The 25,881-nt window shown below is 43.7% G+C and overlaps 1 protein-coding gene across 3 annotated transcripts; it reads right to left on the bottom strand.

Annotated features, from left to right (window-relative positions):
* Positions 1–367: 367 nt before the first annotated feature.
* On the bottom strand, positions 368–25,827 carry LOC115576604 (verrucotoxin subunit beta-like). 3 transcript variants are annotated; one of them, XR_003982896.1, is made up of 4 exons: positions 25,691–25,827; positions 6,620–6,726; positions 799–6,412; positions 368–693 (listed from the first exon to the last, which is right to left on the bottom strand). XR_003982896.1 is itself a non-coding variant. In XM_030409137.1 (4 exons), the coding sequence occupies exons 2-4, from the start codon at positions 6,711–6,713 to the stop codon at positions 3,100–3,102; spliced, it is 3,063 nt and encodes a 1,020-aa protein (XP_030264997.1). In that variant the 5' UTR covers positions 6,714–6,726; positions 25,691–25,827; the 3' UTR covers positions 368–3,099. The 3 variants fall into 3 exon arrangements, 2 of the variants coding, with proteins under 2 accessions (XP_030264997.1, XP_030264996.1); XM_030409137.1 differs by having other exon boundaries at positions 368–3,216; positions 3,561–6,412; XM_030409136.1 differs by having other exon boundaries at positions 368–6,412.
* Between the last annotated feature and the right edge of the window lie 54 nt (positions 25,828–25,881).

Here is a 25,881-nt window from a genome sequence, read left to right as displayed (position 1 = left end):
AGCAGAATTTAGGTGTTTATGTCACCAAATAGACTGAGAAGTGTGATATGTGTATTTTAAAGCTGATCGCCTGATTTTAAAGTATTTACAAGTATTTATCTTTTTAGTTATTAAAGTAACAATCAGACGTCACACACAATGTGTCAGTTTAGTGAGTTGTTGAGTTGGAGACACTTTCTAAAGTGTGTGAAACTCTGTCTCTGACTCATTCTGCATTATTTGGACCTTGTTGATAATTCAGCAGATGTTCTACATGAAGAATGTTTTCCTGTGTGTCCGAGTGATGTTGGTGTTCAGCAGGAGGTGACAGATGTTGACACCGGGTCTGAGCCGCCTCTCGCTCCTTTCATTACAAACCAAGCCGCCATTTCTACAAACTCTCCACTTTTATTCACGTCTTCCTTTAATTCATCTCAACGCTTCTATTCAATACTTCACTTTCTCACAAGATCCCAGAAACACACACCAAGATTTTTCTCCTTGATGCAGTTTAAACAGAACAAATGTGTGATAACACAACTGTGACGTCAACACACACACACACACACGTGAACACATTCCAGTGTGTCCTCTTCCTCCATCTTCTTCTTCTTCGTTGGTGTCCATGCTGTCTCTCTGCAGAGCACCAACAGAGCCAACACATATCTGCAGGGGCAGAGCGCCCTCTGGTGGCTGCACACACACACTGCATCTCTGTGTGGAGAGTCACAAAGCCCTCTGGTTTCTATCACAGCAGCTAAATCACACAGACAAATATATTGTGTCTACAAGCACAATGTGACTGACAGCTTGACACACCTGCAGCAGGTAGCTCAGTGTGCTGGAGGACTGGCAGGAAGTTGTGACACTGTGACTTCAGTCCTGGAGTCAGTCTGAGCTTTGAACACAGCTCTTCAAATAAAAGAGGCAGAAGCTCAAAGCAGGACGTTCAGCTCTCTGATGAGCTGCTCTGGAGGTTGTGGGTTTGAATCCTGACTCTTTATAAAGCTGCTGCTCAGAAGAAGGAGTGAAAACCTCTGAGAGACTCTTTGCTCTCGTCCTCCTGTTAGCTCAGCAGGAGAAACCAGCGCTGGAAGTTTGGAGGTCGAGGGTTTGATTCCTGATTGATTTTGGAGCGTTGAGGTTTAAAACAGTGAAATGTGACAGAAACAAAGAGCATCAGTCAGATCTGTTAGCTCAGCTGATAGAAGCTGGTCAGCAGCTCTGAGGTTGTGGGTTCAAGTCTTGTTTGGGTTCAGTTATTATAACAGTGGGACTAAAAAGCTGAAAGTGAAAGGCGTCCAGAGAAGAGGTCCAGATGTGAAGTGGACTTGGTAGTGTGGAGGGTTACACAACTGGCAGTTCAGCAACCAACGGTGCTACTGCAGTAACTAGAGGTGCAAGAGGCAGGTTCAAATCCACCACCTGCCAGTCCACGGAGCCGGGTGAGGGGGCCGTGTCCCCTCCCCCGGTTTCTCAGCAATGTACACAGGAGGTTATGTTACGATGAACCATCAACAATGGTAATTTTACTGGAGGAAAGTAACCAAAGTCTTTAGTTGTTCATTTGATTTCACGAGCACAGAGTTAATACTTTTTGAAGTTTGTTATTATTTTTGATAATTGTAAACAAGACGTAGGTGATTCAATAAATGACATATTTGGATGTGAGGGGCAGTGCATTATCCAGGTAGAGTGTATGACCTTAATGCAATAAAGAACATCTATAAATAATTTTCACTCTTTAACCTCACATGCAGCAGTTTCCATCATCTGAGTTCTCCACATATTCAGCGTGGGAACCTGAGGCTCCTTCTGACGCCTTAAAATCACCCGTGCACACGTCATTAGGCCAGTTTTTAACATTCCAAAAATATGTTCAAGTGTGATACCGTAGTTCTGTCTCCAAGGAGACATGGGAAGTTCACAATTCAGCCATTTTCACACAAGGGGAAGATCTTAGAACATTCCCATGATGCATTTATAATGTGATCACGTCCAACATAGATCGGTGTTAAGTAAACCCATTCTATCAAGACTTGATGGGGTAAAATTATTATCTTATAATGAATAAGTTTGCCTCTGGCTTCGCTAATGTATTTTTCCGTGTTGGAAAGAATCTCCTCCTAGCGTGAAAGACAATTCCTTCTCCCATATCCGCTTGAGATTACTGTCTATCCAAGGACACATTTCATACCTTTATGATGCAGTTTAAGTGGCTGTAAATAACACTCAACTGGACCCTTAATACAGTGTCTAGTTTCACATACGCAGTCTTGATTTTCCAAATGAATTGAAATAAGAGTGAATAAATAAAGAGAAAGCTGGATACCCTTTTATAAAATGTGAGCAGAGTTATGGGTCACTCTGTTTAGGAGGGAGCACATTCAGCCTCGTTAAAGTATAAAGTTCCTTACACGTCTTTTTATATTATCTAAAAACTTTGAGGTTCCAAAAGTAGTGACTTGCAAAGTTAATGGAAGCTTGTCCGTAATCATACCAAACATGAAAATAAATGGAGGCAGCAGGTCAAGACGTTAGTTCACAAATCCACCATCCTGTTTAAAGTACGTACGTACAGAACTTGTAGTGTGGTCCAGCAGCTTCTTGATGTAGTAGAATGAAAAGATAACATGTTAAAAAGACAAAAATAAAGACTTTGATGATCAGGTTGCATTGGAGCAGATTGTTCTATTAGTCCAGCACTTCAACATTTCTCACAACATGATGTCAATGTTTTGTTTGTTCTCTTCACCATCAGATTTCTTTCTACATGTGTGCTGACATCATCACAGCAGAACTGCTCTCTTCATGTTTCTCACAGCGTCACACATTACAGTGACTGAGCTTCACTGTGAGAGCAGACGACAGCTGAAGGCTGCTGTTTACTTTAAATACCATTAATTAAGATTAAGTTACACCTGCTGAACATCATGACTGGGCTGCAGCAGCTCTTCATCGACCTGCTGCTACGTTCACACCTGAAGCTCTTCATGAGATTGTATTTTAACTACAATCTATCTGAGGAGTTTCTCTCCTCTCTCTAATTTAGCCATGAACTCTGCTTGTTCTCTGATAGTCATCAGGTGCTGAACTCGTTGCTGCCAGCCTGGTCTTCCCTCACATTTCTCTCCTTCTATAAGCATGTCGATGTAGTCTGGAGTGGAGAGAGGATTTGGCATCAGTGATATCTCCTTGAGTCTGTTTAAACACTGAGCAGAGCTCTCCATCAGTTTCATCACCTCAGCCTGAACACGATCATATTCAGCCGTCAGTCTTGCAATCATCGCTTCAACAGGTTTCTTAGCGTCTTTTGCTTGATTGAACCTTTCTTGCAGCTCTTTGACTGTTCTTCTTTCTTTAACTTCCTGATTCCAAGAATTTCTGACAGTGATTTCAATCTCAAAGTTCTCATTCCTGCTGATCTCTGCCTCGTGATCTTTCAGTTTCTCTTTTACCTCTTTAATCTCCTCAAGCTTGGCTAACCCAAGTTTAACTTTCTTCTGCAAATTTTCAACTGAATTCTCGAGCTGCTGTCTTTCTCTGAGGACCTCCTTTGTCAGTGTCAAGCTTTTGGTTTCTATCACATTCAAAGCATTAAAGAACCTCTCCATGCTATTTGTCCCCATGTCCCAAAACATCTGATCAAAGTCTCCATATTCACTCTTGCCGCCTGCTGCAGATGATTTGTTGTCTGCGAACAACGCTGAATTATTGAATTTGAAGTGAAGTGGCAGCCAGTCCTGTGTTGTAGGACATGGAACACCTGAAGCTGTGATCGCCTCTAGAACTGGTGGAAGCTGGCCATCTGCAAATGTCACCAGAACTCTGATGTTTTCTGCAACATCTCTGCCAAAGATTGAGAGCACAGAGTCAAACACATATTTCTGTGTTGGTGTGAGTCGAGCTAAAGCAGCCTGAGCTACGAGACACACAGCATCAATTTCACTGACACCACGCTGATCAGTGAACAGATTACGCAGCTGTTCTGTGATCTCCTTGTCTCTCTGTATGCCTCTTGTGTCTCCAAATCCTGGAGTGTCAACTATGGTCAGTGAGTGGTCGATTTTAAACTCCTCCTGGTGGTTGATCTTGTACACAGTGACTTCAGAAGTCTGGCTTTCAGCTTGTGATTTTGATAGATCCTCATGAACTAATTTAAACCGATATGAATCCTCCCATTCAACACCCAGAATGTAATTGATCATCCCATTGATGAGAGTTGATTTTCCAGCTCCAGTTGCTCCGAGAAGCATGATGATGCGATTACGTTTGAAAGACTCCTTCCCAAAACTAAAACGCCTGCACCCTGCAACACTCAGTCTTTCTTCTTCCAGAGGAACTTTATAAACAGGGAGACGACCTGACTGATGTTCCAGCAGACTGCTTCTGTTTTTAACAGCATCAGCAAGTGGTTCTTTCACAACAAAAATAGAAGAGATGCTTTCTCTGCTTCTTCCAGCTTCACCACAATCACATCTGACCCTGACGACATATTCTGTCTCTGACTGAAGCCCTGAAATGATCGTCTTTTCAGTCCTTGACATCTTTTGGTTCCAGTGAAGATCTTCCTCTTTCACCCTGCTGTCTGTTTTGGCGTACTCCACGATGTAGCACAAGATCTGGACATCTTGTCTGAGTTCAGCAGGTTTGTCCCAGCTGACTGATATCTCCCTTGAGTTTGGTTCAACTTGAGGTTTTCCAGGAGGGCTGCAAGGTGGTAAAGTTTTAATGGAACCACTGACTTCATTGGCTGGTCCAACACCTACTGAGGTCACTGCTCTGCATCCGAACTTGTACTCTGTGTTTGGACTCAGATCGCTCACTGTGACTTCTTCAGCTCCTGCTGCCGTCTTTTCTTTCCATCCATCCTGTCCACTGACACAGTACTCAACAGAGTAGGAGGTGATGTGCTCTGCTCCAAACTTTGCTGGAGAAATCTTCAGTGTCACACTGTTGTGGTTTATGTCTCTGACTGTTAATGTTTCAGGCTTTGAAGGAGGCTCAAAGTTCTCAGTGACAGAGAAGCCGTCTTTATAAAGGTAGATGCTTGAACCTTTCTGTGTCTCATCTGTTGAACCAACTGCCAAGAACTTAATGTTCTTGTTCTCCTTGTTGGCCTCTGCGAAGTCACTGAAGAGTTTTGCTTTACTCCTCATTTTATCGGCTACTTCTCTTGAGGTGTACCATTGTTCCTTCTCTACATCTTGAGTACGAGACCGTCGAGCTTCAGCTGGTTTGGTTGATTCTTCTAAGTACTCTGATAAAGTTGAGAGGTACGGTTCATCACTTCCCAGTGAGGTGAAAACAAAACACACAGCATGATCTGCACTGAGAATTTCACTGTACAGGTCTGTTTCAGATGAGACAATCTCAGTATTCTTCATCATGTTGGTGAAAGACTTTAAGGTGTGAATTTCTCTCTCTTTACAGTCCATCCACTTGTTCAGGTCTTTGCTGTTGAAAGGAGAAGAATGTCTCTTCTTCAGGATCTCTGCGAGCACAGCTTCTTCTTCTCCTCCTCCTCGGACTGATGGAAGTTTCTTTGCCAAGGTTTGTTGGAATTCCAGCTTGAACTCAGAGCACATCTCTTTAAAGGTTTTAATCTTTGTGCCAATCTGTGGGAACTGCTGTGAAGTGGTGGTTTTCAGGGTATCATTGCACCTCATCTCCAGCTCACTGAAGTCCTCCAGGACACTCTGTGAGTTTTGGACTAATGTTTCACTTATCTGACGGACGAGTTTCGCTGCAGAAGAATCTAAACATGTCAGTGGCAACATCCAGACCTTCATTGGTACGGCGTTTTCTCCGTTGGCTCCCAGCAATGTTGGCAGACTTTGATAGACTTGTATTGCATCCTGAAAGGATGTCGGCATTTTCTGAAGTGAAAAGTCTCCAAAGAATCTGCAGGAGAATTTCTCAACCTTTTCTCTGTCTTTGTCTTCCATTTTCAGTGAACCTTCACCCTTTACAGCAAGACAGGGAATTTTCTCGATCATCACCTTCAAGTTACCCTCAACATCTTGATGATCTTCCTTTTCAGACGCCTCACGGTCAAAGACAAAGAAGGCTTGTGCTCCATAAAGAACAGCTGTGACTACATGTGTAGCTAACCCTTTATCAAAGACATATGGATGCTTCACATTGCCTCTTCCAAGATGATCCATAGAGAGTGCCTCAAACTTTGTGGTAGCTTCGTACTTCAGTGTTACTCTGGCCTGATTTTTAGAAGTCTTAGTATCATTCAGGTATTTTGCAGATCCGTCAACTTCAACCAGTCCACCCAAGAAACTTGCTTTAAGAGAAGCTTCAACTTTTAGTGCTGAAGATTTGTCCTGAATTGATTCAGATGCAACTATTTCAAACTCGCTGTTAAATTGTGGTCTTTCTCTTGTATCTTTTTCCAGCTCATTGCCATCCCACAGTGTCATGCCTGCCAAAAGGAATAGAAATCGTTAAACTGCCTTTTATTTTTAAGGAAGGCTTGGAAAGGTTATCTTTCGTTGATTAATTTACAGCATTTGATTTACTGGTTTGAAACTTCTTCAAGTTCAGATAAACTTGGCTTTAAACTGGATATTACTTAGTATTTACAAACACATATTGTAATTGTTAGTAACCTTTACATGTGAATCCTTACCAGGAACAAGAGAATCACTGCGGCAGTCGTACAACATCCCGAGGCTGAATGGCCGGCCGAGCGCTGCCACTGCTCTGCTGGTTTTAGGGTCCATCTCTGAATCTAGACTAGAGAAAACAGACAGTATATTACTTTACCTCTGGGGGAATACTGCTATCCAAACTGTTAGGTCATCTGTCACCTTGTACAGTAGAGGTGTGGAAATCCCTTTATTAATTGTGGGTGGACATTTGGCTTACATTATGCAAAAGAGAGGCAGATATCAACAGCAAGTGAAAAAACAAAACAAAACATATTAAAGCTGCAAGCAGCAATGAACGGGCCCTCACAGTCCACGCGCACCAGGGACTGCTGCCGTCGAGGCTTGTTCATACAACACCTTCCGCAAAGGAAGTCGTTCCTTCATAATTTGGCGGCCTGCTACTGCTGATATTAAATAATGTACGCTGCAGTCAGAAAAACTGTGTGTACTGCTGCATGATTCCCCGGACAAAGACTGAGTCTGCTTCTGGAGCTGGCTGAAGAGAGTGTCGAATATGATACAAATTAGTGTTATTATCTAAGTCTAGTCTGGCTAGCTAGGGTTAGCTAACATTAGCTTGGCATTTCCTTGCCAAACATCATTTCCAACTTGATTTTAATCATATTCTAAGACTATTTACTGCTAGCGTTAGCTAACGTTAGCTAGCAGTAACTCATTTTACAATATGATTCACATCAAGTTGGAAATGATGTTTGGCAAGGAAATGATTCCTATGTTAGCTTGCGTTAGCTAATGTTAACTAGCATGAGCTATTCTTTGCACAGGAGTGACATATAGCTTACACTAGCTTGGGTTAGTTAGCAGTAACTAGACTTAGAATATGATACAAGTTTGCTTTAGCTAACGTTAGTTAGTGTTAGCGTTAGCTTGCATTAGCTAACATTTTGCTGGTGTTAGCTAGCAGTAACTAGACTTAGAATATGGTACAAATTGTGTTGTGTTAGCTAACATAAGTGTTAGCGTTAGCGTGCATTAGTTAATGTTAGTTAGCGTTAGCTAATGTTAGCTAGCAGTAACTAGACTTAGAATATGATAGAAGTTAGCGTTAGCTAATGTTAATTAGTGTTAGCATTAGCTTGCGTCAGCTTGCATCAGCTAGCAGTAACTAGATTTAGAATATGATACAAGTTACCGTTAGCTTGCATTAGCTAACATTAGATAGCATTAGCGTCATTAGTGTGTGTGTGAGAGAGAGAGAGAGAGTGTCAGAGTCACTCAAAGGAGTGATAGAAAAAGCCTCCAGCACCTTCCCCAACAGTAGAGTGGTTATATCAACCCTGCTGCCCAGGAAAGACTTCCACCCTGACACCATCCACAGGATCAACAGCAGCGTCTCCAGAGACTGCGTCCTGAGGCCCAACGTCCAGCTGGCCCACCACCCCACCCTGGACATCAGCTGCCTTCATGACCACGTCCATCTACTCAAAAACACAGTCCCAATCTTCGCCCGTACACTGAAGGACGTCGCTCTCAACCGAGACCAGTCCACCCCCCACACAAGGAACAGGTCGGCCCGCAGCACCCCCAGACTGCCATCCAGACCATCCAGACCACCCCCACAGAGACCTCACCATCTTCATACCCCTACACGACGACCCCACCAGGGGCCTACAGACCCCCTCACACCCGACCAGGGCCCCTCCTGCCCCCAGGAGCCCCACCCCGGCACCGTCACCAGGAGCCACGCCCTGGCCCACTGAGCTACGCTCAGGTGGTGAGGAGAGCAGCAGACCCCCCACTTACCCTTCCAACCTCTAACCCCACCCCTACACCTCCACACAGCCAGCTGAGAGACATCCAGCACATGCTCAGCCTGCTCTGCTCCCACCTGATAGGTCAAACACAGTAGACAACCCTAGAGTGTTTACTTCTGTTTTATTTTATTATTATTATTTTATCATTTTATTGATTTATTTTAATTATTATTATCTATTATTGTACATATTTACTTATTTATTTAGTCATCCATGTTAAAGGGTTATAATATTATTAGGTCCAAACTCCTGATACCTAACATGTTCCAAATCTCTTCATTGACAATAAGGATTGGAGGTTTATCTCATTTTAACACAGAACGCTACATGTTGAGTTCTAAACCTAATGACATCTAAATCTTTTGTAATCTCACGTTGGAACATCCAGGGTCTGAGGTCTTCTGCTTTTGGCCTTAAGAGCAAGACCCCAGACTTTAAGAAAGAATTGAAGAAATCAGATATCAATGAGCCTCATCCATGAACCGTTCTTACGAACAAATTTGTTCTTAAGTCCCACTTACGAAGATTTTACGAAGATTGTGGTATTCATTAATTTTTTCTTATCTAGGATTTTTTCTTAGGCAAGAACAAATCCTACGAACACTCAGGGTTAGGGTTAAAATAAATTAAGTAAAATAAAATAATTAAAATTAATCAAGTAAATTGGAAACATGCCATCAATTACTAACCCCCCCCCCCCCCCCCCCATTTATACGTGGCATTTCTCCATCCAAGGCTCGCAAAACCATGGCATATATATTGCTCCTGCGGCTTTCATCAATGTAAGAACACAGCTGCGAACAATTCTGAGGCATACGAACAAGTTGGTGAATCTGACGTAGGAGTTTCTTAAGGAACCTCTTAAGAACAACTTAAGAAAGAATCTAAGAAGATATTGGTGACTGAGGCCCATTGTTTTGCAGGAGACTTGGAATAGAGGAGACATGCCCACTGGTTGTCCTTTAGGTTATAGAGAAATCATTTTCCCATCAACCAAACTGAGAAGTGTAAGCCAAGGCAGAGATTCAGGAGGGATGTTGATCTGGTACAAGACGAACCTCACTCACTCAATCCAATTACTCAAAAAAGGAGATTTCTCAATTTGGATCAAAATAAAAAAAGAGGTGGTCTCCACAGACAGAGACATATTCATGTGTACAGCCTATATCCCCCCATCAGAGTCCCCTTACTATAACGGAAACAGCTTCTCCATCCTTGAGGATGAGATCAGCTTCTACCAGACACAGGGAAACGTGCTGACCTGTGGTGACCTTAACGCCAGAACAGGCACAGAACCAGATTGGATCAATGCACAGGGAGACAGACATATACCTGGCCAGATCAACATCCCCTCTCCTTCACACCGAAACAGGAACAACTTTGACAAAACCGTCAACAGAAACGGGCAGCAACTGCTGCAGTTGTGTCGCACGCTGGGTCTGTGCATCGTCAGCGGTCGGCTTCGAGGGGACTCCTTTGGTCTCTACACATCTCTATCCAATCTGAAACAATCTGAGTATCAAAGTTCAAACTCAGCTAATGAAAAGTGGTTTGACTCTGACTGCAGGTGTCTGAGAAAAACACTCCAAAAATTATCCAATGAAAAACACAGACAACCTGACAATCATGAGCTCCGCCTCCAGTACTGGGAAACATTGAAATCATATAGAAAAACACTGAGAGCTTAAAAGGAGCAGCATGAACAGCGTCAACTTGAAGAAATTGAGGAGTCCATTGACTCAAACAATTTTTGGAAAAAATGGCATTCATTCAACAAATCAAACAAGGAAGAATTGGCTATTCAAAACGGGGAAATATGGAAGAAACATTTTGAAAATCTATACAGTGCGATCACACTGGATTCAGACCAAAATAATCTGCTCATCAAACTAGAAATCCTTGAATCAATCATTAAAGACAAACAAGATTAGATTAGATTATGAGATTAATGAAGGGGAGCTGCTGGCTAAGATCCAGGCCCTGCAGCGAGGAAAGCAAGTGGCCCTGATGGCATCTTAAATGAAATGTTCCAGTTTAGCAGCCAGAAAATCAAAACTGCCATGTTGAAATTATTCAATCTCATACCTAACATTGGAAATTTTCCTGACCCCTGGAGCCAAGGGCTTATCACTCCAATCTTCAACAGTGGAGACAAATATGATCCAAACAGTTACAGAGGCATATGTGTCAGCAGCAACCTGGGGAAGTTATTCTGCAGCATCTTAAACAGTCGACTGCAAAACTTCCTCAGTGAGCACAAAGTCCTGAACAAGAGTCAGATTGGTTTTACACCACAACACAAAACCTCTGCCCACATCTACACCCTCCACACCCTCATCCAGAAACACGTCCACCAGAACAACAACACCATCTTCTCTTGTTTTGTAGATTTCAAGAAAGCATTCAACTCAATTTGGCATCATGGTCTGTTTCTGAAATTACTAGGAAAAGGTATTGGAGGAAAAATCTACGATATTATTAAGACAATGTATATAAATGATAAATGTGCTGTCAAAACTGGAACTAGGGAAACAAACTTCTTCCCCCACAGTAGAGGAGTGAAGCAGGGCTGCAGTCTGAGCTCCACCCTGTTTAACATTTACATCAACCAACTGGCTAAATCCCTGGAAGAGTCAGAGATCCCTTGTCTCACCCTCTCTGACACAGAAGTCAAATGTTTACTGTTTGCAGATGACCTAATACTGCTCGCTCCATCAAAGGAGGCTCTACTAAAGCAACTAGATCACCTGCAAAAGTTCTGTCAGACCCGGGCCCTGACCGTTAACCTGGACAAGACAAAAGTCATGGTCTTCCAGAAACGACAGAGTCAGAAACATCCCCACAGGTTCCACCTGGACTCTACGGACAGAGAACACACACACAGCTACACATATCTAGGACTAAATATCACATCGACGGGAAATTTCAATCTGGCCATTAAGGATCTCAGAGAAAAAGGTAGAAGAGCATTCTGGACTATAAAAAAGTCTTCAAACATAGACATCCCTGTCAAAATCTGGATCAAAATATTTCAATCGATAACTGAACCAGTTGTATTGTATGGTAGTGAAGTGTGGGGCCCTCTCATGAACCAAGACTTCCAAAAATGGGACAAACACCCAATGGAAAGCTTGCACACTGAGATCTGCAAAAGCATCCTCAAAGTTCACAGGAACACCCCCAACAACAGATGCAGAGCTGAACTGGGCCAATTTCCCCTGTTAGTTCTGATCCAAAACAGAGCAATAAAGTTCTACCAACACCTCAGAGCCAGCGAGCCCAGCTCCTACCACTACAAAGCCCTACGATGCCAAGAGGAGAGCAAAGAAGGGAGTCCCCTCAGCCAGCTGGTCCACAGGCTGAGCTCCAACAGCACCGGGCACCAAGACCGCCCTCACACCATCCAGCCCCACCAAATTATAGCAAAAGAAAAAGACAATTACATCAACTATTGGACATCCGCAACCAAAACCCAAAGCAAACTCCAATGCTATTTGGCCCTAAACAGACAATACTCCATGGCAGATTATCTGAGCTCTGTAACTGACCCGAGACTGAGGAAAACCTGGACTATGTACAGACTCAGCAACCACAGCCGGGCCTTAGAGAGCGGCAGACACAGACAGACCCGGCTGTCCAGAGAGGACCGGCTGTGTCGGTTCTGTCCACACAGACAGACCCGGCTGTCCAGAGAGGACCGGCTGTGTCGGTTCTGTCCACACAGACAGACCCGGCTGTCCAGAGACGACCGGCTGTGTCGGTTCTGTCCACACAGACAGACCCGGCTGTCCAGAGAGGACCGGCTGTGTCGGTTCTGTCCACACAGACAGACCCGGCTGTCCAGAGACGACCGGCTGTGTCGGTTCTGTCCACACAGACAGGTGGAGACAGAGCAGCACTTCCTGCTGCACTGTGACACATTCACAGATCTCAGAACCAGATATACATTAAAATCACAGACAACCCCAGACTTCCCCAAACTATCAGACCAAGAAAAACTACAACATTTACTGGGAGAAAAAACTGGCACTGCTGTAGATGCAGCGAGATCTGTGAATGCTGCCACAGGAGAAGAGACGAGCTGCACAACAACACCTGAACCAGCTGATCCTGACTGGGTTCTTACCTGCACACTGATATACTGTTTATTATTGTTGTTATTATTGCTATTATTGTTATTGTTATCATCATCATTATTATTGTTTATTATTATTTCATTTTTTTTTCTGTAGTCCTGTACGCTTTGGCAATATTGTGAACCACAGTCATGCCAATAAAGCTTGTTGAAATTGAGAGAGAGCGGGTGAGTGTGTGTGTGTGTGAGAGAGAGAGAGAGAGAGAGCGGGTGCTTCTTTTTCTTGCATTTGTAAGTTGCAGTGCGCTTTTTAATTAACATGAAATTAAATATACTCTATTTAAAGGCAAGTTTGTTTTTTGCCTGTTCATGTTACTGAAATCATTATATCGTTAAATATACGATATTGAACCGGCACCTTATCGTGGTGGAGGGGTTTGAGCACCTGAATGATCCTAGGAGCTATGTAGTACGGGGCTTAATGCCCCTGGTAGGGTCTCCCAAGGCAAACAGGTCCTGGGTGATGGGTCAGACTAAGATCGGTTCACAAGCCCCTAATGAAAGACCAACACCGAGGACGTTCATGTCGCCCAGATTGGCATTACCGGGGCCCCACCCTGGAGCCAGGCCTGGGGTTGGGGCTCGCGCAGCCCGAATGAGTGACGTGGGCCTGCCCTCCCGTGGGCTCACCACTCGAGGGAGGGTTCAGAAGGGGCCGGTGCAGTGGGATATGGGTGGCAGTCGTGGGCGGGGGCCTCGGCGGCCGAATCCCCGGATGGTGACTCTAGCCAGGGGGACATGGAATGTCACCTCACTGGGGGGAAAGAGCCTGAGCTGGTGCGGGAGGTTGAGCGGTACCGGCTAGAAATAGTCGGGCTCACCTCCACGCACAGTCTGGGCTCTGGAACTCCTTGAGAGAGGCTGGACTCTCTTCCACTCTGGAGTTGTCTGCGGTGAGAGGCGGCGAGCTGGTGTGGGCTTGCTTATAGCCCCCCAGCTCAGCCGCCATGTGTTGGAGTTCTCCCCGGTTAACGAGAGGGTCGTTTCCCTGCGCCTTCGGGTCGGGGACAGGAGTCTCACAGTTGTCTCGGCGGTGACCGAACAGCAGTGCAGAGTACCCGGCCTTCTTGGAGTCCCTGGGAGGGGTACTGGAGAGTGTACCAACCGGGGACTCCGTCGTTCTCCTGGGGGACTTCAACGCCCACATGGGCAGCGACAGTGTTACCTGGAGGGGTGTGATTGGGAGGAACTCCCTCCCCGATCTGAACCCGAGTGGTGTTTTGTTACTGAACTTCTGTGCTAGTCACAGTTTGTCCATAACAAACACCATGTTCAAGCATAAGGGTGGCCATATGTGCACGTGGCACCAGGACACCCTAGGCCGGAGGTCAATGATTGACTTTGTGGTCGTGTCATCTGACCTCCGGCTGTATGTCTTGGACATTCGGGTGAAGAGAGGGGCTGAGCTGTCAACTGATCACCACCTGGTGGTGAGTCGGATCTGCTGGCAGGGGAGGAAGCTGAACAGACCTGGCAGACCCAAACATATCGTGAGGGTCTGCTGGGAACGTCTGGCAGAACCCTCTGTCAGGGAGATCTTTAACTCCCACCTCCGGGAGAGCTTTGACCAGATCCCGAGGGAGGCTGGGGACATTGAGTCCGAATGGACCATGTTCTCCACTTCCATTGTTGACGCGGCTGTCCGGAGCTGTGGCCGTAAGGTCTCCGGTGCAATCCCTGAACCCGGTGGTGGACCCCGGAAGTAAGGGATGCTGTCAAGCTGAAGAAGTAGTCCTACCGAGCCTGGCTGGCTCCTGAGACAGCTGATGAGTACCGGCAGGCCAAGCATGCGGCAGCACGGGCAGTCATGGAAGCAAAAACTCAGGTCTGGGAAGAGTTCGGTGAGGCCATGGAGGAGGAGTACCGGTCGGCCTCGAAGAAATTCTGGCAAACCATCCAGCGGGATCCTCCCAGAAGAGCGAGAGGAAGTGTCTGGGGAGAGGGAAGTATGGGTGTCCCTGCTCAGGCAGCTGCCCCCTCGACCCGGCCCCGGATAAGCGGACAAAAATGGATGGATGGATGGATGGATTGTAATAAAATGATTCTTTCAGAATTTATTTTAATGTTTTTTCCTAATGCGTCGTGAAGGTCTTACATTTTTATGGTCTTAAAATGTCTTAAAAAGGTCTTAAATTTGACTTACTGAAAACTGCTAGAACCCTGATATATGTATTTTGTCAAAATTGTTGTTACAATTTTCATTTCTAATATCTGGTTTATTAAGTTTGAGGTGAGGACATCAGTCTTAAGGAATAAATCGATGTTAAAAAAGGCCAAATTTATGGCTAAACTGCTAAAGTCTCACTCTTGTCATTTTCTGAAACTTGGCAGCCCTGCTAATGTTTATTAGTATCAGCGTTAGCTTATGTCAGCTAGCAGTAACTAGATTTAGAATGTGATACAAGTTAGCGTTAGCAGTAACTAGTCTTACAATATGATTCAAATCAAGTTGGAAATGATGTATATGATTGAATCATGTTAGCTAATGCTAGCTAACGTTAGATAGCGCTACCTAGCGCTAGTCTTGGCATGAAAATCTACTTTGAACTGATGTTTGGCAAGGCATTGTTTGGATGTGACTGTATTTGTTGCTCTGATGGTGTTGTAATGTGCTTGTAGAGAGGAAAATGCAGGCGGAGAGGGAATAAAAGAAAGAGATCACCTGCAGGAGGGACTGAAGCAAGTGAAGATTTAACATATTAACCAATAAAAAGACACTTTTTATCATATAAATTGAACATTCCAACAGTATGTATCAGTAAATTGTTAAAATTCTGTGATAATCATTGTTCCTTTGTAGAATTGTGATATCTCAGATGTAGAATACATTTATGGTGTATGTAACTCTGCTGCTATAAAGAAATGTGCTCCATGTTTCAGTTTTGTTATTTGCAATGCTAAAACTTTAAACCTCAATATCTGAAAACTGATGTGAACGCAGATAGAACCTTATTATTCTGAGGTAGCGATTAGGCTGCTACATGTAGCCTACATTCATAATTATTATGTTGACAGCATGTGTTAGCATGTAGCATCAAATGACCCTTTGTAGTTAGATAACAACACTAGCTAGCTTGATAATATTTTCTGTCTTTGCAGGTGTCAGCATGAGTGATAAGTTACAAGGTAAAGAAGGAGGATGTCCAGCTGAGGAGTCCATTAACTGGAAGCATGTTCTGCCAGTCTGATGATAAAACAGGGGTCCTGGTCCAACAGCCTCCATTATGCAAACTGATATGATATAATATAGTGACTTAGTAAAGGTTTCAAAGCCAGAAGCTGTCTCCACTGATCCGTAGTGTCTGTCCCTTTAGTCACTTATTGTTCAGTGTTTTAATGAGCAGCAGGATTTGTTTGTTGGACAGGCTGACTGACTAAAGTTTGGACAGGATGAACTTTTGGACCTGATCCACTTCATCCATTAGTAAACCTGTTGTTCCTGCAAACACAAGATTAGGGCCCGGCTACATTACAGGTTTCAATGTAACAACCAACGTTTAAGACAGAAACAGCTTCCGTCTGTGCTCTCAGGTCTGTGATGGATCAGTGTCGCCCCCTGGTGGGTAATTAGCTGAAGTACAGTCAGAGACACTGGAGGACATCAGAGGAGGTTTTACAATATTTCATGTGGTAGTCAGAGATCGTCTGAAGTCAAGTCTTTATTTCTTCACAGAGAAACTTGAGCACATCTGTCGTGTTAAAATATATATTACATGTCCTTTTTATTCTCAGTGCATGGCTCAGGCTGCATTCACAATGTACATTTATCTTTTTATTTACTGTTCTAAATTCAAAATGTCTTTATTGGCACGATGTGACACAAACATGTGGCCAAAGCAAGAAAAGAAGAAGAAGATTGTAGTGTAAAGACTAGTACAGTAGATGAAAACACAACATAGATATAAGTGTAACCAAAGCTGACAATAACAGCACAACACTAAATAATAAGTGTCATCACATATAAGATGAACAACTGTCAGCTGACTGTCACTCACTGTCCCTCAGTTTGTGGCAGCAGAACATAGACTGCTGCTGGATCACAGCTCTTTGGGTTCTCCCCTAGTAGGACTGTTCATGTTTCTGCATCTACTGGCTCAACAAAGCCTTTGTAATCTATTCCATGTTGAACATGTAATCTATTCCATGTTTAACATGTAATCTATTACATGTTTAAGATGTAATCTATTCCATGTTGAACATGTAATCTATTACATGTTTAACATGGAATCTATTACATGTTTAACATGTGTTTCTCTGATATGTTTCTACTTTTCACATGTTGTGAGGAAGTGCTGCTCTGTTGTTGTTGTGTTTTATTGTACAGGCCTGGGCCCGTATTCACAAAGAATCTTAAGGCTAAAAGTAGCTCCTAACATCTGAATTTAGGAGCAACTCCTAAAAATAATGGGCGTGTCAGTCGTAACTTAAAGACTCCTAATTTTTGAAAATAAGAGTTATTCACAAAACATTTTAAGCCTAAAAGTAGCAGCTAAGTCTGGGAGACCTTAGAAGTAGTCCAGAGGACTCCTGACTCACTAAGACCTGGTCACAGCCGAATGTTCTGGAGACGCTAAATAACAGGGAATTATTAAAACGATGTCGGATGGACCGCGAAGGGACTGAAGTTGTGGTTGAGTTGGTGAGGGACGCAATAACGTTCACAATCAACCGAAACAATCCAATAATGCCAGAGTTAAAATGTTTTGCAACACTCCGGTATTTGGCTACGGGGAAAATGCAGCTCTTCGCATGGGACTAGTATTACCTGGAGACCTGAAGTGATGTAGAAATGATCCCACCATGTCTGTGTTTCGTGCAGCACATTCACACAGGATAAGCAAAGTCTGTGTTTTAACTCTAATTTACTGACATTATCCCAGGTCGATCTCACCGGAGCCTTTACTGGAGCAGCACAACTGTTAGATATGGATATTTTTAATATAATAACAGGTGAGCCTGTTGAAAGTTAGAAAAATGTTCCTTACCGCATGCTGCCATGCATGTAATCCATCTAATCATCTTTCCAGATTTCACTCTTCTGATGAGCCTCCTGAATTTGCACCCAAAATGCTGTCAAAACTTTCATTTATAATTCCCAACGCAGCCTCCATAATTCTCGACCGGGAAAAAGGCAGAAAAAGGTGGAAAACACAAAAAACCTTTAGAAAAACAAAAAACGACCCCAAATCACAGAGATGCCGATTCACACGGGACTAATATTATCACTACAGCACTTAATTTTCATCATAAATACATTTCTTTATCCAATATCTTTTCAGAGGCTTTGTCATGGGCTTGTAGGCAACTTCCTTATTTTCCCTTCATGCATTGCGTAGCCTACATGACTTTTCAGTGGGCTGCCCTGTCACTCAACAGCCAATCACTGTTGTCACCGCTTCTAAGTGCGTCCTTATAAAATGACGTCATCCATAGCAACAGAGAGTCACTTCTAGTTTAGGAGTTCACTGTTTTCATAACTAAAAGTAGGTCTCAGCAGCTTTGTGAATTACTTTTAAGAAACGACTCCTACATAAAAACTTTTAGTCCGATTTAGGAGTCCTCCTAACATTAAGATAAAAGTCTTTGTGAATACGGGCCCTGGTCTGTATTTGCTCTTTACATCAGCAGATATGAACTAAAACAACAAGGCGTGTACTGAGTTCACTGAGCTTCATGTCAATTGTGCTACTATGCAAACTGATATGATATAATATTGTGTGTGTCACTTGACAAAGAAACAAGTCAACATGGTGACTACGTTGTGAGGAAGGACGCCCCATGACACCACAGCCAGCAGCTGTTCTGACTGATGGTATCCTCAGTATGCTGCTAACACACATGAGGCCACTATCAATGGTGGAGGATGAAGGAGTGCTATGTGCACTTTAGAAAACAAACTACATTTGACTTTTGCATTCTTCATGTAACAAACATTTTAGAGGTGTGAATCTTCAGCGGCCTCACGATTCCATTACGATTCAGCTGTCGACGATTCTGGATGCATCTCGGTGTTCGTCATCCTCAATGATCTATATCACTGCACACGGCTACTGTTCATCATTTACATTCCCCTTTTATTCTGAAAGTCTTTCCAATAATCACACTGCAGCAGGCTACAAAATAAAAGCTGTCTCCATCTGCAGCGTCTTTCACGTTTGTCTACAGTAATGTAGTTTTCACATGGCAGCTTTAAGATCCAACATTTACTGACTCTGCTGCACACACCTCTCTCAGAGTTGACAGCAGCTCCTCAGATCTCGGCTGATTAGCTGCTGTAACAGTTATTATTGATGGCTGCAGACGTTAGCTTCAGGAGAAAATGACCAACGTGATCAGTGATTGTTGTGAGGCAGAAGTCTCGTCCAGTTGGAGCTTCACAGCAAGTTCCTAACATCTGACATGTGTCTCCAGATGTCTGTTTAAAGAAACACTGTGTTTTAATCGCTCTCAGATGATCTCTGCCTCCCTCCAACATCCTCCTACATCAGTAACATCAGTCAGAAGTCCTCCCATACTACAATGTGTTTTTACTCATCAGTGCAGTAAATATTTTGTGAAAAAAATCGAGCCAGAGAATCGTGATCTCAATTCTAAGCAAAAAAATTGTGATTCACATTCTTTCCAGAATCGTGCAGCCCTAGAAGCGACTGTCCTTAGCTTTCCGACACAACATCAAGCAGGTGAGATGAAGGACTAACTGCTGTGATCAGCTGTTTCCTGGTTTTAAACCTCCGCCCACGTCACACAGAGGCCGGCACATTGCCGCCTCGTTTTTAGATAGCAGGCGAGGCGGAAATAAGTGTACCCCCCGAGGCGGAAAATCGGAGGACCACAACAGACCCCCAATTTGCCGCCCTCTGTCTAAAACCGCGGACCGAGCCGCCAAAAGGGTGGGCAATTTGCCGGCTTGGTGTTCTGTCTAAAAACGGCTACTGTTACCAGTCACTGTCCTTCAGACCTTGAGTACGTTACTGTGAAATGCAGGCCCATCTACTTTCCACGGGAGTTTAATGTTGTCATGCTAACTGCTGTTTACATACTACCGGCAGCTAGTGCTAGCTCAGTTCTCGGACTGTTACATGACTCCATTAGCGGTCAACAAACTGCATATGCTGAGGCGGTGCACATCATTGCTGGGGACTTAAACCATAAAGAATTGAAAACTCAGCTCCCTAAATTCCATCAGCACAAGTGTGCAACTAGGTAAGAAAACACTCTGGACAAGGCATACTCTAATATCAAGAGTAGCTACAGGGCGAAGCCACAACCACACCTGGGCCAGTCCGACCACCTGTCCGTGCTGTTAATCCCAGTATACACCCCCCCTCAGGAAAAGTGCTCCCCCGACTGTTAAAATCTGGCCTGAGGACACCTCTCAACAGCTCCAGGATTGCTTTGAGAGAACAAACTGGGGCACCTTTGAACAGCAGGACATGGAGGACTACACTTTATCCATACTGAGCTTTATCAAGTTCTGCATGGATATTGTTACCACCAAGAAGCGCATCCGGGTCTACCGAAATCAAAAGCCCTGGATGACAGGAGAGATCAAGACCCTGCTGAAGGAGAGAAACAAGGCCTTCAGGTGTAGTGATGGGGCACAGCACAGTGCTGCCAGAGCCAGTCTGAGGAGAGGAATCCGAGAGGCCAAGACAGCATACCAGAGGAGGATAGAGGGACACCTCAGCAGCAACAACACATGGCAGGTGTAGCAGGGGGTGCAGCACATAACCGGCTACAAATTCAACATCCTTGTGGTGGCTGATGGAGACGCTTCGCTGGCGGAGGAACTGAACATCTTCTTCGCTCGCTTTGAGGCAGAGCAACCACATGCAGTCACATCACACCCCTCAACCCGTGACAACGTCCTCGTGTTGGAGGAACATGAGGTGCGGTGCACACTAAAGCCTGGTTTATGCTTCTGCGTCGCGGCGACGGCGTAGCTACGTCGTTGACCCTACGCCGTCATTGAGCATTCGTAGTTCTGCGTCGAGGAAACGCGTTGTTCCGCCAAGCGGTTAGGGGTGTGTGGCTGTGTCTCTGTTTGGTTTCGGGGGGTTCATATCGGATTCCTTGGTTTTCTTCCAGTCAGACAGTAAACAATGGCAACTGAGACGGAGCGGGTGTTTTTGGAGATAGAGCTCGTGGATATTGAACAACAAATGCGGTGGCGGTGTTGTTATACTGTTGACCGGAAAAGCAACTGCCGGAAATCACGTTCTGCGCGGACCAATCACAGTCCTTGCCGTTCGCGTCTCAACGTGTCGACGTGACGCGCAGTCAGGATTTTTTGGAGGCGCACGTCAGGCTACGGCGTAGGGTCCGTGGAGGGGTCTGCATCAACGACCTAGCAACGCCGTCGTCGCGACGCAGAAGCATAAATCAGCCTTAAGGGGGGTGAATCCGAGGAAAGCTGCCGTACCAGATGGCGTACCTGGACGAGTACTGAAGAACTTTGCAGACCAGCTGGCTGTTGTCTTTACCAGGATCTTGAACCAGTCCCTGTCCCAGTACACCGTCCCACCCTGTCTAAATTCCTCTGTTATTGTTCCACTGCCAAAAAAACCAGCAGTAAGCAGCCTGAATGACTACCGTCGAGTGGCACTTACATTGATCATTATGAAGTGCTTTGAAACTCTGGTTCGTCTTAAGTCTGCCAAATGCATTGGACTCTCACCAGTTTGCGTACAGGACAAACAGATCTACAGAGGACCCTATCGCAACAGCCCTCCACACTGCTCTGAACCACCTAGAGCAGCAGGGGAGCTATGCAAGGCTACTCTTTGTTGATTTTAGTTCTGCGTTCAATACCATCCTCCCCCACAGACTGGTGCCCAAACTGACGGGGCTGGGACTGTCTTCCTCCATCTTGCACTGGATTCTGGACTTCCTGACAAATTGCTCTCAGAGGGTGAGAGTAGGCTCCCACCTCTCAGCATCCATCAGCTTCAGCACCGGCTCCCCCCAGGGCTGGGTGCTGAGCCCCCTACTCTAATCCCTCTACACTCATGACTACACCTCTGCCCATGCCAGCAACACCACTATTAAATTTGCAGATGACACCACAGTAGTGGGACTCATGTCTGAGGGGGATGAGTCTGCCTACAGGAATGAAGTGGAGCAGCTGAGTCTGTGGTGCAGGGAAAATAACCTGGTCCTTAACACCACCAAGACGAAGGAGTTGATCGTGGACTTCCGGAGGAAGAAAACGGAAAGTATCCAACCACTGCACATCAGCGGGTACTATGTGGAAAGGGTCTCTGACTTCAGGTTCCTGGACATTCAGATCGAAGAGGACCTGTCGTGGAGTGCGAACACCTCAGTGACCATCAAAAAGTCACAGCAGAGACTTTACTTACTTACTACAAAAACTGCTTGTGTCTTTCTATCGCTGGTATGCCAGCTGCAGAGCGGCAGAGAGGAAAGCACTTCAGTGGGTCATAAACACTGCCAGGAAGATCACTCGCCGCGAGGTGCCTTGAAAAAGCTCAAAACATCAAAAGGGACCCACCCGGGACATAAACTCTTTGAACTGCTGCCCTTGGGCAGGAGATACAGGACGATAAAATGCCGGACAAACAGATTCAAGAACAGTTTTTACCCGAGAGCAATAGAGGCGCTGAATACAATCAAGGCAAAAAAGAATGGGGGGGCAGCACATTAAGCGTTTAAATTTTAAAAACTAAACTAAAACTAAAACTAAAATACCTACAAAATCAACAGTACATGCTACAGTTTTGAAACTTTCACCAAACTGTAGCCCCATTACTGCTGAAACTTTAGTCCACTTAAACTCATTACAAATTATTAAGTCCATCACTCAGTTTTTTTCAAAACCTGTAAAACTTATAAAACCTATCTCCTCCCACAATTTTTGCTCAATTGTCACTAAACTTGTTAGAGAGCATCTTCAGACCGTCCTCCACAAAAGTTGATTCTCGTATTTTTTATTTATCAAAAATTAAGCCTACATTGCATCAAAATGTTTGACTGTAAACAGTACTGTAAACATATACTTTCAAATTCTTGCTAAATACATTTTCAATCTTCCTGAAAATTATAAATATTTTGGAGTCATGGTTGATGAAGTTTGGCAAATATCAGAATTTTATCTCAAAAACTGAATTTTTGAGAACATTTTGAATTCTGCTCTCATGGGAACAACTGGAGTCAATGTAAGAGTGGCATTTTTAAACATCAGATTTTCTCTTATGAAGCAAAACACCTAGAGTTAAAAACAAATCACCAACATTTCCATGCTGTCAAGATGCAATATATGTATTACCAGATTTTTGTTCAGGTAACAGAATTTCTGACATTTTGACCATTTTTGAAATCTGCCCGGACAGTGACTCCCTGAGTCGATAAATGAAGCTACACTGCAGGCCTCACTTCCAGCCAGTTAGCTCAGTGAGTTAGGAGCTGGTTCTTGCTGTCAGGGGTTGTGGGTTTGAAACCCAGCAGGGATGATGATGTTGATGACAGATCAAAATGTCAGATGTCCTAAACATGAAACACAAGACAGTTGTCCTGATGGTGGCATCACACCAAGCTTCTGAATTAAATAAAAACAAATAGCTTGGACCGGATCATGGGTGAAAGTTAACCAAATTTTGCATAAAGGTCCAGTCTCATGCCAGATTAACTCAGCTGTAAACCCAAGCCAATAGTCCTGATGGTGGCGCTATGGCAAGCATCTAAAGTTCAAAACATTGAAAATTCATAACAAATCAACCACACTTTCATCAAACTGTAGCCCCAATACTAAAGAAATTTTTGTACATTTAAACCTATTAAAAATTATGAAGTCCATCAAAAATTATAAAAACCTATCTCCTCCAACAGTTTTTGCCTACAGTGCATGAAAATGTTTGACTGTGAACACTACTGTAAACATTGTAGTGGTAAATTTTAATATTCCCTTCTTACTTGAGATGCCTCCACACCCTGCTTTCCCCCAAGGTATCAGATCTCTTTGTTTGCAACCCATTTGTGTATTTTAATGTCTAGACCTTGTAATTGCATTTCAAGTTTCGGAGACACCCAACCTTTCAAGTTTCATGATATACTCAAACCCTTTTGTATTTTAAATTGTGTTCAATAGACCCCTCAATCACACTCCAGGATGTCGGTGCCGATACCTGTGAAAGGCAAGAGTGTGAAAAGACATTCTGAGTAGGGGGGCCGACCCCACAGCAGACAAAGGACGCAAAACACACCCAAGGGGTGGGTTTTTCCTCAGGCATAAATGTTCAAGTTTCCTGATGTTCAGGGTCTTTCTTCATTTTGAACCGCTCGCTTGTTGATTGACCCTTCTTTGCAAAGAAAATAAAACTTTGTCGGCCGGCAAGAAGTCTCTATTTCATTCTTCACCAAGAGCAGAACATTTCCACGACAATATATACCTGCAAATTGATAAATAAATTTTAAATGTTCACAAAAAAATTGAACATTTTTTAGAGTCATGGTAGATGATGTTTGACAAATATCGGAATTTTACCTAAAAAACTGAATTTTTGAGAACATTTTGAATTCTGCTCTCATGTGAATAATTGCAGTCAATGCAAGCGGCATTTTTAAACATCAGTTATTCACTTATGGAGCAAATCAATCATTTTTAAAAACAAATACCAACATCTCCATGCTGCAATATGTGTATTTTCAGATTTTTGTCTTGATAACTGAAGTTTTTACAGTGGTTTCAAATCTGCCTGCACAATAGTGAATCAATTTGTGAAGCCACTGTTGTATTGCCACTTGCCAATTAGCTCAGAGTGATAGATGACAGGCTTTGGTTCCAGAAGTTGTGAGTTCCACCCTGAAGTGGTCCAAGATGAACATCGTTGTCAACTGTCTTGTCTTCAAATAGCCAAAAATAGCCTGGACCCGATCGCTGCGCAGCAGCTATAATTTTTATTCATATTTATCCCAGTATCATTGTTCTTATGTTTTATCTATAATTTGCACTAATAATGCGTTTGCTTTGCAATTTCGTTGTACAATGTACAATAACAATAAAGATCTATTCTATTCTATTCTAATGGTAAAGCAATCTTATCCGTCCATGTTCAAAGATATGTGAAGGTAAACTGATTCACAGTTGATCTTCATTTGTAGAGCCAATCGTCTGAAAACGCTAACAGTAAGAGAAAAGCTTATCGTGGTCTTCTAAGCGGCCGCTTCCAAGAGATTGACAGGAGGGGATGTGAGTTTGTTACTGAGGAACCAATTTTGGTTATCAGTCTTTTTCTGAAGATTAGTCTTGAAAAGAGGGGTCGTCTTATATTCGGGTCAATACGGTACTTAAAAGAGCTATAAATAAATACTTCTGATATCGTTTTTGACTTATATGTTGTCCCCTTTATAATTAATGGTAAAGCGTATCCATCCATGTTCAAAGATATTTGAAGGTAAACTGATTCACAGTTTATTTCTCTGTTGATCTTCATTTGTAGAGCCAAGATACTTTTATTTGTTGAACACTCCTGGATGTAACTTTTCCCTGTAGGCGTTACATTTGGTATTGCTATATAAGTTGACCAGAAAATAACAAGATGTGGCAATTGTCTTGCTGCCTATTAATTCTCCCATTGAACGGGTCACCTCAGTCCTCATCAGAACAGTTGCCCCCTCCCGAGAAATGTGTCAGGAGCTGCCACTGTTCATTGATTTTATTTATTTGTCACAGAAATCTTTTGCATTTGAGGTTCAGTATTTTCTGATCAGACATCTGACACAGAGGGTCTATTGTCATGATTAATGTCATAACACAGCAGTGACGTGGTGGAAATTAGATTTAATGTTAATTTTTTAATAACCCTCTGCAGTTAGTGTGGAGTGTGAAGTAGTTTGGATGAGTTTGGATGAGAAAGGCACATTTTGAACAGGCACTTAACTAGTCTGAAAAAAGAGGTGTAACTTAGTATTTGTGACAAGACTCTCCTGGTCACTGATCTTCATCCCTTCTTTTCATCTTCCTCTCTTCACTCGTAACCCTTGGCTTTAAGCTATGCTGCCTTTTCTCCTGAACTGAACTGGAGGTGGAGTAAATGAAGCAGACCTCGAGACACTGAACCATCTACAATTCAGATACAGAGTCTCACACTGACTGTCTGTGGCTGCAGCAGGACTCCTCCTACCTGAGAGTTTCCAGTCTACAGCCTGGATCCGCCAGTCGAGCAGACAGTTGCTTCACTCCTGAGTCTCCTGGATGATTGTACCTCAGGTCCAGCTCTCTTAGATGGGAGGGGTTGGGGTCCAGAGCTGAGGCCAGAGAAGTACAGCCTTCCTCTGTGATCAGACAGCCTGACAGCCTGCAGACACACAAAAC

Source organism: Sparus aurata, chromosome 24 (genome assembly GCF_900880675.1).
Source record: "Sparus aurata chromosome 24, fSpaAur1.1, whole genome shotgun sequence".
In the NCBI taxonomy this organism is placed as follows: domain Eukaryota; kingdom Metazoa; phylum Chordata; class Actinopteri; order Spariformes; family Sparidae; genus Sparus; species Sparus aurata.
The sequence above is the reverse complement of the archived record's forward strand: the minus strand, read 5'-3'. Positions and strand labels throughout refer to the sequence as shown.

Excerpts from the sequence above, each read along its gene's own strand:
- LOC115576604 (XM_030409136.1), bottom strand. The coding sequence starts at position 6,713 with ATGGACCCTAAAACCAGCAGAGCAGTGGCAGCGCTCGGCCGGCCATTC. Across the intron at positions 6,413-6,619 it reads CAGTGATTCTCTTGTTCCTG|GCATGACACTGTGGGATGGC; the intron begins GTAAGGATTCAC and ends TCCTTTTGGCAG.